At 58.8% G+C, this 13,433-nt stretch overlaps 1 protein-coding gene across 2 annotated transcripts in view; it reads left to right on the top strand.

Annotated features, from left to right (window-relative positions):
- The first annotated feature begins 9,082 nt into the window (after positions 1-9,082).
- TBX15 (T-box transcription factor 15) overlaps positions 9,083-13,433 on the top strand; it is a 123,664-nt gene continuing 119,313 nt past the window's right edge. The window contains exon 1 of one of the 2 annotated variants that reach the window (XM_075107750.1): positions 9,083-9,606. In XM_075107750.1, the coding sequence (XP_074963851.1) occupies positions 9,405-9,606 (202 nt within the window). In that variant the 5' untranslated portion in view covers positions 9,083-9,404. The remainder of the gene's footprint in view (positions 9,607-13,433) is intronic. The other variant, XM_075107742.1, reaches the window with a different exon arrangement.

The raw sequence follows: 13,433 nt of genomic DNA, 5'->3' as shown, positions 1-13,433 counted from the left end.
ACGGGAGGGGACCTGGCGGCTGGCGGCCGGGCACACGGCCGCCTCCCACCGCAGCCTCGGGGCGGGAGCTGCGGGCGGGGAAATCTGGGGCCTCCAGGGGAGAACGCAGACCGGTACCTCTAGAAGTGGTCCTCCCCTGGGATATGGGACCATACTGACCCGCGGGTGAGGTGGGGGGATGTGCCGCGACCATTCAAACCCCGTAGTTTTAAAAGGGGAGAAATAGCGGGGGGGAGAGGAACCGAGAGAAACGAGACGCTGACACTGAGGAGTCAAAGGGAGACATCAACAATTGGTGCCTATAGACCACATCAAAGGTCTGCAAAGCAACAATAAAATGCCTTGAAATACTTCTTAATGCAATGTTTGCATTGGGCAAGTCCACAAATGACGCCGAGTTTGCCATCACAGGGGAAAGAAAGCAGCAGATGAGGAGGTTTAGCCAACATTCCTCTGGAACCCGCCTTTAGAGGGAAAAGAGAGGAAGGGAGAGGGAGAGATTTTTATAATCCTGAAAGGCAAGAGGGGAAACCACATCAACGCAGAGCGAGCAAATGCGGCGGGGCAGGATTATCAAGGCACGGGGAGATCTTAACAAATGGCCCGGCCTGCAACGACGCAGATACAGTCGGGATTGGCACGGGGACATTTTGGGCTCTGAGGCTATTGCTCGGCCCTGCTGTTTTAGTAAAAGAGGCCACGCTTGACCCCTTGCGCGTACCCCCCTCCCAGTCCCGTCGTCCCCTGCCCGGGGTGGGGGATCTGGGGCCACCCACAGCCTGAGGCCCGTCCCGGTGCCTGGAGAGCTTTCCCGCGGCGGGACGTCCCGGTGCGGGACGCCTCTCGCACTGATGGAGAAGGAGGGAAACGGGACCAAATGTGTCTGCTGGCGAGGGGAAAGCCTCCGGGTTCCGGTCAGTCTCTGCCAAACAAGCAGTCACACTCAGACGAGCGCTTAATTGCTATTGTGTTTTTGTTTTCCAAAGGCAGAACCCCTATCCCCCGAGCGCGGCTGCAGTGTGGCACAGGCTGGCTTTGTCTGGTTGCTGTGCGGCCGCTTTCGTCATGCTGGTCCCGCCTGACTCGAGCCCGAAGTCAGGAGTACCTATTTAGCCGCCTGCCACCCACGCACGAAAAAAGCACTGGGTGCAGGCGGCTGAGCACTGTTCACTCGGGCAGCGGGCCCGAGCCCCGCATAGGGTCTCCCCCCACCCGGCTGCCCACCTCCGAGGAGAATGAAGCCCTTCTCCGCGCCCCGATCTGTGCTGAGCTGCCAGATCCCGCTCTAAATTTGCTTCGCAGTCCCCTTCTCCCGCGGGCGAGCTGCCGTCCCCTCCGCGTCTGGCTCTCCCACTTGCCCGCCCCGAGCTCCACCGCAGCCGGTCGGCTGTGCCAGGCGAGAGCCAGCTCCTGCTGCCAGCCCTGGTTTTCCCAAAGCCAGAGGCTTCTGTCGCGGCTCAGCCACCCGCGCTGGTTTCACGCGAGGGCTGCCTGCCCTCGCCCCCGCCGGCCGGGGGGCTCCGCTCTCCCCTGCTGCGAGGGTGGCCCTGCGGTTTGGTCCCTGCTGTCGGGAGCTGGCTGCTGCACACGCACACGCACACACACGCGCACCCCACCCGCAAAACATGGTTCTCCGAGAGCCTAAAAGGCGGCCCTGCGGGACAGGGCGGGACAGGGCGCGGGGGGGGGGCTCCCGCGGCGGGCTGGGCAGGCCGTCCAGCGCCCCGCAGCTCTGGCGTCCCGCTCCCGCCAGCCTCCCGCCGGCCCCGGTCTGGCTTCGCCGGGGCAGCTTTGCTACCGAGCCCGGTGCCCGGCCTTTCGGCCCCAGCCCAGAAAACCCTGGTGAGTGGGTTCTCCGCTCCCCGGGGGTGGGCTGCAGGCACGGCCTTCGGACTCCTCCTCCGGGGATGCCCCATGCCGCTCGCTTGACCCTGGGCGACTTCGTGCCTCCTGGGACGGGGGCGCGCCGGGGGCGAGCACGGGGACAGGGAGAGGCCTTGCGGCGGGAGCGGGGGGGAAAGCATCGCACACGCTGCCGGGGTCGCGGCTGCGTGGCCACGTCTCCTCCGGGGAACGGAAAGATAAATTCGCTCCTTAGTATCCATATTGTGATAGAAAGTGACCCCGACAGGAAAGCAGCCAGCACCGAGGCGGGGAGGGGGGGGGGGGGGCGGGATCTTTGCAGGTTTCCGCGCCTTTGCTGGGAATTACCGGGATGGGCTGTGGGGGGCCGAGAAGGCTGCGCCGAGGGAGGGATAAAGGTTCGGCTGGATCAGGGTGTGCCCCAGGGCGGCATCGCCCGTCGCCCTTCCAAGGCTCCTATCTTCTAGCCGGGACCCAGCCCCGCACGGGAAACCGGGGACAGCCCAAAATTTCGTCCTGAGAGTTCCCCGTAGCTTTTTGGTTTCTAGAAACTAATAAAAACAGTATTAGTAACGAATAAAAGCTCGCTTAATAATAATTCCGGGCGAGGAGCAAGAGTGGGCGAGGTTTGGGATGCAGAAAGGGACCCCTGACGGCTCATGGCTATTTTGTGGGGACCGGAGCCGGGTTTCTGGCGTGCCTGCTTTACACAGCTGTCGCGTTTCGCGTGGGGCGAAATAAACGGTGTTTGAAGTTCCCGGGGTTGTGCGCGTACGTGGAGGTCGGGGACCGTTCTCCTGCTTTCGCGGTGGTGCCGAGCGCTGCTAGCACGGCGGGACAGACGCCTGTTTTCGATAGCAGGATGAACACATCCCGCAGCCACTGCTTTTTTGAATGGTCCCATTAAAGTCTGCTGGGTTTTAGGATCGGCCCTAAACGGGATTGTTTACAGTATAACACATCATGTATGAGGTAGGGGAGCGCACAGACCTCTCTTGGTTCAAAGAGCTGTGCCTGGAAGAGAAAAAAAAAATTTCCCCTATATTTATTTTTTTGACTGAACAGACATTGAAATGTTGTGCGCAGCTCGGCTTTCTTCCCTGGAAAAGCGGACTTTGGATGCCGGCTTGGTAACAAGGGGCCGGTTGTCCGCCTCCAGCGCCCACACGAGAACCATTGTGTGCGAGACCCGCGGCGTTTTCTGGGGGACGCCGCTTTTTCGGTGTGTTCGAGGTGTGGGGACACGGGGGGGGACAAGGGGCCGCCAGGTGGGTCCGGCCTGGGCCGGGGGGAGGTGGAACCAGTCTTGGGCCGCTCCCGCTCCTCCTCCCAGCCCGGCAGCTCCAGCTGGGGCGGCTGCAAGATACCGCGGGCCCAGTCTGCGGGTGAAGCCCCAGATCTCCCCGCTCATCGCACTCAGTCCTGCGGGTTTGGGAGCCGAGGGTTGCATTGGGGCTGGGAAAAAAATCAAACCAAAAACCCCTTCAAAACTTCAAAATCCTCAACCTACCCCAAACTGTAATAGCGGCAATAATCTGCGAAGAAGTACCTCTTTAACGCGCTGCCGTGTAAATGCTCTTTGCTACCGGCGTGAAATTGATTTCTTTTTCTTTCCTGGCGTAAAAGTACAGCCGGGCGCCCGGCTGGGAACAGTCACCTTTTGGACTAAAATCTCCCAGCCGGTACGCGCGTGGGCTACCCCACGCCTGGCCCCGGCCCGGCTTTCCCGGTGTTGCTCGCATCCCCCCGCGGCGAGGCAAGGCATCCGCGTCCCGGTCCGGGCTCGGAGCAATAGCGGTGCTGAGCCCAGGCACGGCAGGGCCGAGCCGCTCGGTCCTTCGTCCTCCCGGAGGAGATGCGTGTCGCCTGGCGGGCAACGTCCCCTTATTTCTTGGGGGGGGGGGGGGGGGGGGGGGCTGGGGGGCGACGACCCAATCCAGACCTAAGAACCGCTTCCAGATCTCTCAGTTGCGGCCAACACCACCCCCGAGTCCAGCTGCCCATGGGGGCAGGAAAAAGGAGGCCCCCAAGGAAACCTCAGCGACCCACTGCAGACGGGGCCGGGGGAGCGCGCAGGGGAGCGGCGGAGCCCAGCCCCCCCTTCCCTTCCTTCCCCTCGGCATTGGCCCCCCCTGTGAGGGACCCCGGCTCGCTTTGCCATTTCTGCTCGGGGGGGCGTGTGGGGTGTGTTTGTTCAGGTATGGCTGTCAGGAAGGTAACGCGGCGGGTGGCGAGCTGTGGGCAGGCTGGCGGGCTGGTTAGACACCTCTTTTCCTCCGCGTCCCTCTCCTGGTCGGAGGAGCCGAGGGTCTCGCCAGCCTCTGCCCTCCGTGGAGCTGCCTCTCGCCACCCGAGAGCTGCAGCCACGCGGATCCACCTGTCAGCCAAGACCTCAGTGCAAGGCAGGGAGAAAATCTGGAGAGGAAAAATAAATACATTAAAAAAAGCGGGCGGCAGGAGCAGCCGGGAGTGGGTCCCGGAGCGCTCGTGGGTGTGAAGCGGGGTGTCCCGCGGGGGCGCGCCCCCAGGCTGTGCCCAGGGATGGCGGCGCCCATGGAGCGAGGAGCAGACTGAGTGTTTATCTGCGGGTTTTATGCTAGCAGCAATAGCTGAAAGCTTTGGAAAGTCCGCGACCCCGCCGACAGCCAGGCGAGGTGGGTTTGTAGGCGGCAAATGAAGAAAGAGATCATGGAGACCCCCGCTTATCGTTCCGGGTTGTTCTGAAGTTTGGCGTGGTAAATACAAAATGCATGGCTTTTAACCCTAACTTGTTCCAAGTTAGCAGCTGAGAAGGCAGAAGGGTGGCAAGCCGGGACTTTGGTCTTTGTTTGCGAGGGGAACCTGCTTTCTTTGAATTATTCATCATAATTGCCTATTTCCAAACAGCTCCACGGGGAGGCTCCGAAATGCAGTCAGGTCTGATTAGTGCATGCGAAGAAGAGACGCCCGTATCTGGAGGAAGTTCAGGGACAATTTAAGTTCCCGATTCGCCTCCCCCCTCCCTACCCCCCCGCCCCGGGAACACTGGGACCGGGATGGGGCTGGGGACACACACACAGGCCCGGGGACACGGGGCAGTTTGTTGCCTTAAGCCCAGGAAATCCGCCGATGCGTTTCTGCTCTGCCTGGTTTCCTTCTGCCGCCCCGAAAACAGGAGAGGCAGAAATAATGTATGCGCCTTGGTCTGCGGTGCCGAAACAAGCGGGGGAGAAGTCCTGGTAAAATGGAGGGAAAGTAGTGGCTGTTTTTTATAGTCCAAGTATATAATCGGATTTTTTTTTTTCTCTCCTGATAGAAAGCAGATAAATTTATGAAGGGAGAGCTAAGAGAATAATTACAGGGTGAAGGTAGTTAAATTTTATTTCGAGTCCCAAAGGCAAAACCTGACATTTTATTGCAAACATCTGGAAGGCTTAAGAGACTGGCATGGTGTTTGTTTAAACACTAATAGAGATTTTTATTCTGTAAAACACAAACAAAGCCCATTTAAAAACACTTGAGACTGTAAATATTTTGCGGTGGTTCAATTCTCAAAGCCTGAGAAAACTGGGGGAAGTGGGGGGGGGGGGTAACGAATCGACGGCATAATAGGGGTATAATTATGAATTCGTTAATAACACGCCACAATACCGTTTGTGCAGACCATAAAAATAAATTGCAGGCCTATTTTTTTCCGCAGTCACAATAACTGACCCCGCGCAGCCCAGGAACATCACCTCGCTCGAATTTCCAAGCAGCGACTTGTGTACGCTTTAAACTTGCCTCTTAGGAGAGCGCCAGCCTCGAAATCCTCCGGTCCGTTTTAAAAGACAATCGATGTTGCATTAAAGTCCAGTAAATCACTCGCTCACATTATCAGACAGCCTTCAGCCCGCACCCGCCGACTAGTTTAAACATTGTTTTCAATTACTAACCTTAAAGAAAAAAATAAAAGAAAAGAAAATTAAAAAATCCCCGGGCTAGATCTGGCTAAAGGACCTTCGGTGAGGCTTTCCTTGCTGTGGAGCAGGGGTTTGAAACGGCTGGGCTCAGCCCCTGCGAGCAGCACATCTGGACAGCACTCCCACCCCGCAGCCGGCTCCCCTTATTTCTCTCTTTTCCAAATATTGCCATATATAAACAAATATTTTCAGGCTTGCTCTGCGACAACTGGAAAGCAGGAGTGAATGATTTCTTTATAAACCCCGGGGCCTGGCCCTGCGACCCTTGCTCCTGCCACTTTATTCCAGGGAGCAGTTTCCTGGATTTAATGGGAGTTACCCCTGCGAGTAAGGGTCTGGAATAAAGACCAGGCAGAGGGACGCATTCATCTCTGGCGGCCGGGGGTCAGAGTCGGATCTCAGCGGCTGAATCCCGATTAAGCCCGGGCCGACTCCAGATTTACGCCTCTCGCCGCGGAGAGCGGGGACCCTGTCCCTAACACCGCCCCGGCTGAGAGAAGCACCGGGCACCGGCTGCCGGCGGCGCAGCGCCGATGCCTTTTGCTCAGCCAGGTTTTGGTGCAAAGTCTGAATCGAAATCCCATCCCCCGGCTTGCGGAGCGCCGGCTTCTCTGGGCGAGCCCTCAGCGCAGGGGGCAGAGATCCCTGCGAGGGGGTCAGCGTTGCTCCCCCCGCCCCCCAAATCCCTATCCCCTTTCCCCCCCGGCACATCGTCGTGTGCCTGGGGCCGCAAGGTCGCTGAGGGGGCTGCCCTTTCTCTCCGTTCGCACAGAGAAGCAGCAACGCCTTTGTGTTTATCGCTTTTGCACCGCCCGGCGCGGACGGGCAGAGGGGAGGGCGAGCCGTGCTACATCTCCGCATCGGCGGAGCGGCGGGGAGGAGGGAGAGGGGCGGCCGGCGGCAGCGGCTGTGGGTCCCCGCGACCCCGGCCACGGCTCCCGGGAGCGCGGGGAGCTGCCCTCCCCTCCCTGGCAAAAGGGGTCTGCTCCCTGGGGTCTGTCAAATTAGGGGCCGTATTGGCGTGGAAACTCCGCTGTGTTTCTGTTGTGTCCCCCGCTGCCAGGCCCGGGCGCGGAGTGGGCTGACCCGGCTTGCAGACCTCGGGGGGCAGGGCGGGGAGCCTCCAGGTACGAGACCCAAACGGGGTCGGGGCTACTTTAAACTGTCGACCCGTAAAATCACACTTAACGCTGTGAAAAACGTATTTCTGCGCTTTTGTATCAGCCCCCCAAATTTCGTTTCAATCGCCCTGCCTTTCCAACACCGTTTCCTCTCGCTGAAACGCTATAAATAATCCTCTGTTTTCTTGGGCTCTCTTTCTAAAATCTCCCTCCAGCTTCTTTAAAAGCCTTCGTCGGTGTCTGCCTCCCAGACGAGGGTTTCCGAGGCTTTTGGAAATAGGGAAACGGATTATTTTTTTTTTTTGGGGGGGGACGACACATTCCTTCGCCGGCGGAAGGACACACAGCCGGGGGACCCGCTGGGAAACGCATGTGCTCCCCCTCCCCGGGTCCCCGCTCCTCGGTCAGTCCCGCTCCCTCCAAGTCCCCGCCTCTCTCGCTCCTTTCTTCCCGCTGCTCCCCGTGGGGCCGGGGAGCGGGACAGCACCGGAGGGGGGTCCCCCTCCCCCACGACACCCCGTGTGGCAGCGCCCCTGTGGCCGGCGCTGAACCCTTGGCGAGTGACCTGTCAAAGGCTGTGTACGAGAGGGGAGGGGAAAGGAGCGGAGGGGAGGGTGTGTGTGGGGGTGTAGGGCGGGTGATGGGGAAGCACGAAACCTGCTCCTCGGCCTAGATAACAGGGCTTAGGCTTCTCGGGATTTCCCGAAGAAACGGCTGCTTTCTCGCTTTTCATCCGAAATCCCTTTTCGTGCGTGTGAAGCCCCGCGGGCTCTTGTCACGCTGGCGAGAGGCAGTGTTTTAGGCCGGGGAGAGGGGGCTGAAGGGCTTCGCCGTCCCACGCAGACGTTGGCGTCGGGCGCGGGGGTGTCACTGTAGTAGCTAAAGTAAGTGTGTGTGTCGCCCCCACCCCGCCTGCCCCCTTCACTTTTGTCCATCCTCATCGAAAAACCTCGCCTAAGAAAACTTTCCCTCTCCCCCGGCGCTGCTGGAAGCAGCTCTGCGCCTTCGGGGAGCCTCGGAGAAACATCAGCCAAAAATAATCCCTTCCTGAAAGCTGGTGTGCATCCTCGCCGCTTTTCCACCATGGCTCGATCCATATTAATCCCCTCCCTTACTTGATAATTATTTATTGTTTATTTTGAACCTCTATTCGATCCTCGGGATCGAATTAACCCCCGGCGGCTTTCCCCGCTGTATTTTCCCTAGACCGTGGGGAAAAAAATGAAAACACACGGTGCCTCGTTCACCTTCTCAAATGCAGCCCTTGTTTCTTTTCAATGCGAGCCCCCCCGCGCCACGCGCGACCGCGGAGCGTGGGAACAGCTGCGGACCCGCCCCAGCGTGGGGGTTTCAGGGCAGAGTGAACAGGCGAGCAGAAATAAAATGCTCGATATCATCCAGGCAACCGGCCGAGATCTCTACCTAGCGCGTTTGTTCTCACTGTAGCTAAAGGGGCAAAAAGAAGCTGGGAAAAAAAATTTAAAAATATATAAATGTATATACAAATAGAAAATCCCTCTTCCCAAAGAGAAGGAGCTCCCCTGCCCGGGGGTGTCTGCTTCTATTTGTCCCGCTGCCGGCGCCAGCCCGCGCAGCCCACTCAGCCCACGCAGCTCCACGGACACGCATCGTTTTGAAGTGAAACTTCCACACTTCCCTCTCCACTCCCCGCCCCCCCCCGAAGACGTTGCTGCTGCCGGGCCAAACACCGAATCCTCCGGCAAACACAAGTCATACATGGCATGAATGACGTTCTCAAAACACCCCCTCATCCGGCACCCCCGGGTGGTAAAGGCCCTCTCGGGTACTTTGCGTGGGGATTAGCCAGCAGGAGCCCTGGGAAACGTGGGTGCGGCGGAGAGAAGTGCGGGAGTTGTTACCTCGCTGCATTTAGAGCTATGGGTTTCCTACTGGTTCCCCGTTCTTCAAACAGTTAATTCTCCCGGCCGGTGCTCCAGCACTCAGATGGCCAAAATTCCTCGCCCTGAAGCCCGAGTCTCCCTCCCCTCCCCATTGGGTCGCAGCTTTTGGGTCTCTCCCGATCTCTCCCTCCTATTGGCCGAGGACAGGTTTGGGTTGGGTTTTTTTTCCTTATTTTTTTTTTTTCTTGACAGGCGCACGCAGCCTGCCTAACTCTTGGAGAAAAAAAAAAATCCCAGAAGTTTGGATCAATCAGAGAGAGACAGAAGGAAAGGGGAGAAGGGAGGAAAAAAAAAAAAAAAAAAAGATGAAACCCAGCCTGCAACCCCTCTGAGCAAGTGCTGGGGACCTGGGCTGAGCACACCCTCCCGGCTCTGCCTACGGAGTATCCGCAGCCTCATGTAGTGCCTTCAGGAGACTGAGGGCTGGTTCTTCTGGGGGTGCAGCTGGGGAGGGGTGGGGGGAGAAAGAGGCGACAGGCTCTGCCTCTGCTCCCCGAGCTCTGCGCTCCCAAGCCACTGGTTGCTCATCCGCCCAAGGGTCTGGGCTGGGGGATAAGATGAGTGAGAGGCGAAGATCGGCGGTGGCCCTCAGCTCCCGAGCGCACGCTTTCTCGGTAGAAGCCTTGATTGGGACAAATAAAAAGAGGAAACTGCGAGACTGGGAGGACAAGGGGCTGGATTTGTCCATGGAAAGCCTCAGCCCCAACGGCCAGCTAGGGGACAATGAAGACCCGACTCAGTGCCTGGACCTCAACCCCGGTTAGTGCGACCAGTTTCTCTTCGGGACCCCCCCCCACCCTCGCCCCCCGCCCCGCTCCCTCCCGGCCCCGCTCGCCGCCCAGCCCTGCCGGGAACTGCCCGCCGGGGAGCGGCGCCGGGCAGGGCGGGCAGCGCGTCCCGAAAACACCCGGGACCGCAGGCAGATGAAAAGCTGGGGGGAGGGAAGAAATTTTGCCGGCGTTCTTTGGATTTTCATTTTATTTTTTTCCGTTTACGGGGACTTTTCTCCTAATCACTGCGGCAGTTAGTTCCCCCCCCCCAACTCCATGATCTCCCTGGAGGGAACGGCGTGTGTCCCCCCCATCCCCGCTTCCTTCTACTCCCTCTCATCTCCCTCTCCGTGCCTGCCGGTCGCGATAGTCCTTCCCGGGTGTCTCGGGGCACGCGTTTCGCCTTGCCCCGCAGCTTCCCGACCACCGCGGAAGTGCCGCGTGAGTCGGGGGCAAGGGAGCAAGGGAGCTGGGCACGACACTCGCATCCTCGCGGGAGGAATCACCGCTGTCCTCTTCTGTGCACCTTTCCGAGACACCGGCCGCCACCCCGAGTCTCCCCACGGAGAAGTGCCGCCCTAGCCGGAGGTTTCGGTGGAGGAGGCGGAGGAGGAGGAGGAGGAGGCGGGCGCCCCGGAGCAGCGTTGTGCCGAGGCAAGGAGCGACGGCTTCTTGGAGCGGCGGGGACCGGCTGCACACGCACCCACGCCCCGCGGAGAGCTCCCACCCGAGCCCTCCAGGGGCCGGGGGGGGTGGGGGCTAGGGAGGCTCAGCCCGGCAGTGAGGGGCTGGGGGTCCGATCCTTCCCCCGGCCCCGTTCCACGCTCAGGACAGGGGGCGCAAGCCCCGGTGGTGGCGGCGCGGGGGGGACGGCGGAGGAAGGTCTTCCCTCTTCGCCGGGACCCTGCTCCCGGCAGGGAAAAGGCCCTCAGCCGGGACCGGGACGGGCGGGTGAGGGGGCCTCCGAGGAGCCCGGCCCCCGCTACCGAGCCTGGCGCCTCCCAGGAACCGGGGCGTTCGGGGCCGCGCGGTGCCCCGGCCCCTTGGACGGCTGCACGGGAATTTGGCGAGAGAGAGCACGAGACTTCCCTCGTGGTGTTTTTAATTTTAAACTTTATTTATTTATTTATATTTAAAAGGGTGCCGGTAGCTTGGAGTGATCATTTGGCTCCAGCGAAGCCCTCGGTCTGCTCTTGTGTCCGTCCCCCCCGCCCCCGGCCGTTTCGCTTCGGCCTAAAACGAAGGTCCCGCAAAAGCAGCCGCGGATTCGCGGCGACCCCAGGGGTGAAAGCGCGCTGCCCCCCGCGCCCACGCTGCCCCCGCGCCTTTCTCGCTGCCCCCCCACCCGCTCCGCAGCACCTTGAAATGGGACGGAGGGAGCGGCCCTGCTCTCACAGTCATATTGTTCCGAGAAAAGGAATATTAGGTAATCTCGGTTTACTTTTTCTTTTAAGATTCGGGTGGGGGAAAAGGTCGGGCGATTTCTGTGCGCGACCCCGTGAGAGAAAGGGCAGAAGTTTCCTCCACTCGCGCCAAGTCCACTCCGCTGCAGTTAGAGAAGAAAACACCTTTTTTGTTTTGTTTTGGTTTGGTTTTTTGTGAAGTTCCCCACGCTATCAATAAGCATCAGCAGCACAAAACAAAAAAGACAAAAAATAAACAACAAAAAAAAAAGAAAAAGAGAAAGAAGTAGAGATCGAGGTGTAAAAAACATCTAATATATCTATAAAAAAATCTGTTAAGTGTTTTTGAAGGGAGTGAAAGACCGGGAACTCAGGAGACCTCGCCCCGCTCCGCTCTCAAGGAACCGCATTTCAATCTGCTGGTAGCAGCAGCAGCCCTTGCCGGTGCGGATCCTAAGGAGAAGTAGGTAAACACTGCTGCCTGGGACCTCCCTCTCAGCAGAGCGATGAGCGTAGAGGCGAGGCGACAGTAGCCATCAAAATATCAACAACTAAAAAATAAAGTAGCTCCCGGTTTCCGAGTCTTCCCCGTTCAAAATAATACGCGAACGAAAGAACAAAACTGGTCTTTCCAGTAACAGAGTGGATATGTGCATCAGGCTTCTTTTAAAAAACCCTTTCTCATTAGTTTCAGCCACGGTAGGATATTTTTTTTGACGGTCTAGAAGTTTAATTTGCCCATTTCTCCATGAATTCAAAATTCAAACTGGAAAATCTTCCCCTGCGCCAGCCTGGAGAGCGGGAGAGAACGGCCGCTAGTGCCTGAAACCTCAGAAAGCAAACGTGATGTTTTTCATAAAGCAAAGGAAATCAAGAACATTTTGAGAAATCATTTTTAGGAGCCTGATAGACTTTAAATAAAGTCCGCGACTGTAATTTGCACAGTCACTTCATTAAATCTAAACCCTCCGCGGTGCACCTTTGCTGCTGGGTGAAAATTGATTAGCGGCTATATAATGGCCACCAAATTCCAGCTTTACAAGACCCAATTAAGAACAAACTTTACACCTAAAGTATTTTAAACTTGCCAAATCTCCAGCGATATACACCCCCCCAAAAAAAAAAAAAAAAAAAAGGCAAAAAAGAAAAAAGGCCTTTTTATAGCGTCCCAAAGGTTCCAAACTCCAAGTCGCTGCCCCCGAGCAGCAGAGGAAATAACTCGGGGCTGGAGATGGCATTGGTACGGGTGTGCTTACAGAGGGGCCCCAAATATTACAGGATGCGCTGGGAAATGATGTCTTGATTTTGCGTGTGATAACGTCAGTCGGCCTAGCCCGATTTATTGAGCTCTTCGCATAACCCCCCCCTCGATTCCAGCTCAGGAGGGTCTGAAAGGCTCAAAGCCGCTCGCCGTGGGGAAACGAACCCGCCGAGGGAAGAGCGAGGCTTCGCTCTCCTGTTTGCAGCTCTTTTCCGTCTAGGCGGGTACCGCGTTTCTCTCCCACGCGTTGGCCACGTCTCGCGGGGATTTTCCTCTCCGTCCCCACGGAGAGTGGCTACCCCGGGGGTGTGTGTGGGGTGTTTGAGGGGCTCCGCTCCCGCCGTGGGGACTTCGCCGCCCTCGGTGCGGCTCCGAGCTGGACGCGTACGAAACGCAGCCTTCGCGGGTGGCGTGGGAGACAGAGCTCCTCGATTCCCCGTTTTGGCGAAATCCCTCGACCCTTTACGTGCGGTTTTCCAGGCAGTGCCCGAACCCTTCGGTGACAATATTGGCGATCCCGAGTGTCCTCGAGTGCCCGAGAGACCCTCTCGGCCGCCGCGTCTTCCTGGGAGACGCGAGGTGGCAGGCTGGGAGGTGCCGGGTCGGGGGGTGGCGTGGGGAAAGGTGAGGAAAAGCCAGCGGATAAATCTCCCAGGTTCGTGAAAAAATATCTCCCGAGCATCCGAGTTATTTCCATCTCGGCAATGAATCTTGTCGCTAGAGTTAATGTGCTGTTTTACGAGACTCACTTAAAAGGGGGATAAAGCTGGGTTTTAATCACGTGCGGGTTTTAATCACGAAGCTGTGAAAAGGAATTCGGGATTACAGCGGCTCTCCCACTCTGTCGTCCCCCCCCGTGTGTGTGTCCCCTCCGCCCACTCGGGGCGCGCCGCGCGTGGGGCCGCGGCCGGGCCGGCGGGCCGGGAAGAAGGGCTCACCGCCGGGCCTCGGCGGGGCGGAGGGGAGCCGAGGGGAGCGGGGCGGCCCGCAGCCTTCCCCGCTCCCGTCCCGCCGCCGGCCCGGGCCGCCCCGCATCCTCCGCCGGCCCCTCGGCTTTCGCCGCCGCTGCGGAGAGGAGGAGGAGGGCGGCAGGGCGCAGGCGGCCCCTCCGTCCCCTTGGCAGGTTTGGTTTCAGAGGGCAGCAAAACAATG

This window comes from Phalacrocorax aristotelis, chromosome 1 (assembly GCF_949628215.1).
Source record: "Phalacrocorax aristotelis chromosome 1, bGulAri2.1, whole genome shotgun sequence".
Lineage (NCBI taxonomy): Eukaryota > Metazoa > Chordata > Aves > Suliformes > Phalacrocoracidae > Phalacrocorax > Phalacrocorax aristotelis.
The sequence above is the reverse complement of the archived record's forward strand: the minus strand, read 5'-3'. Positions and strand labels throughout refer to the sequence as shown.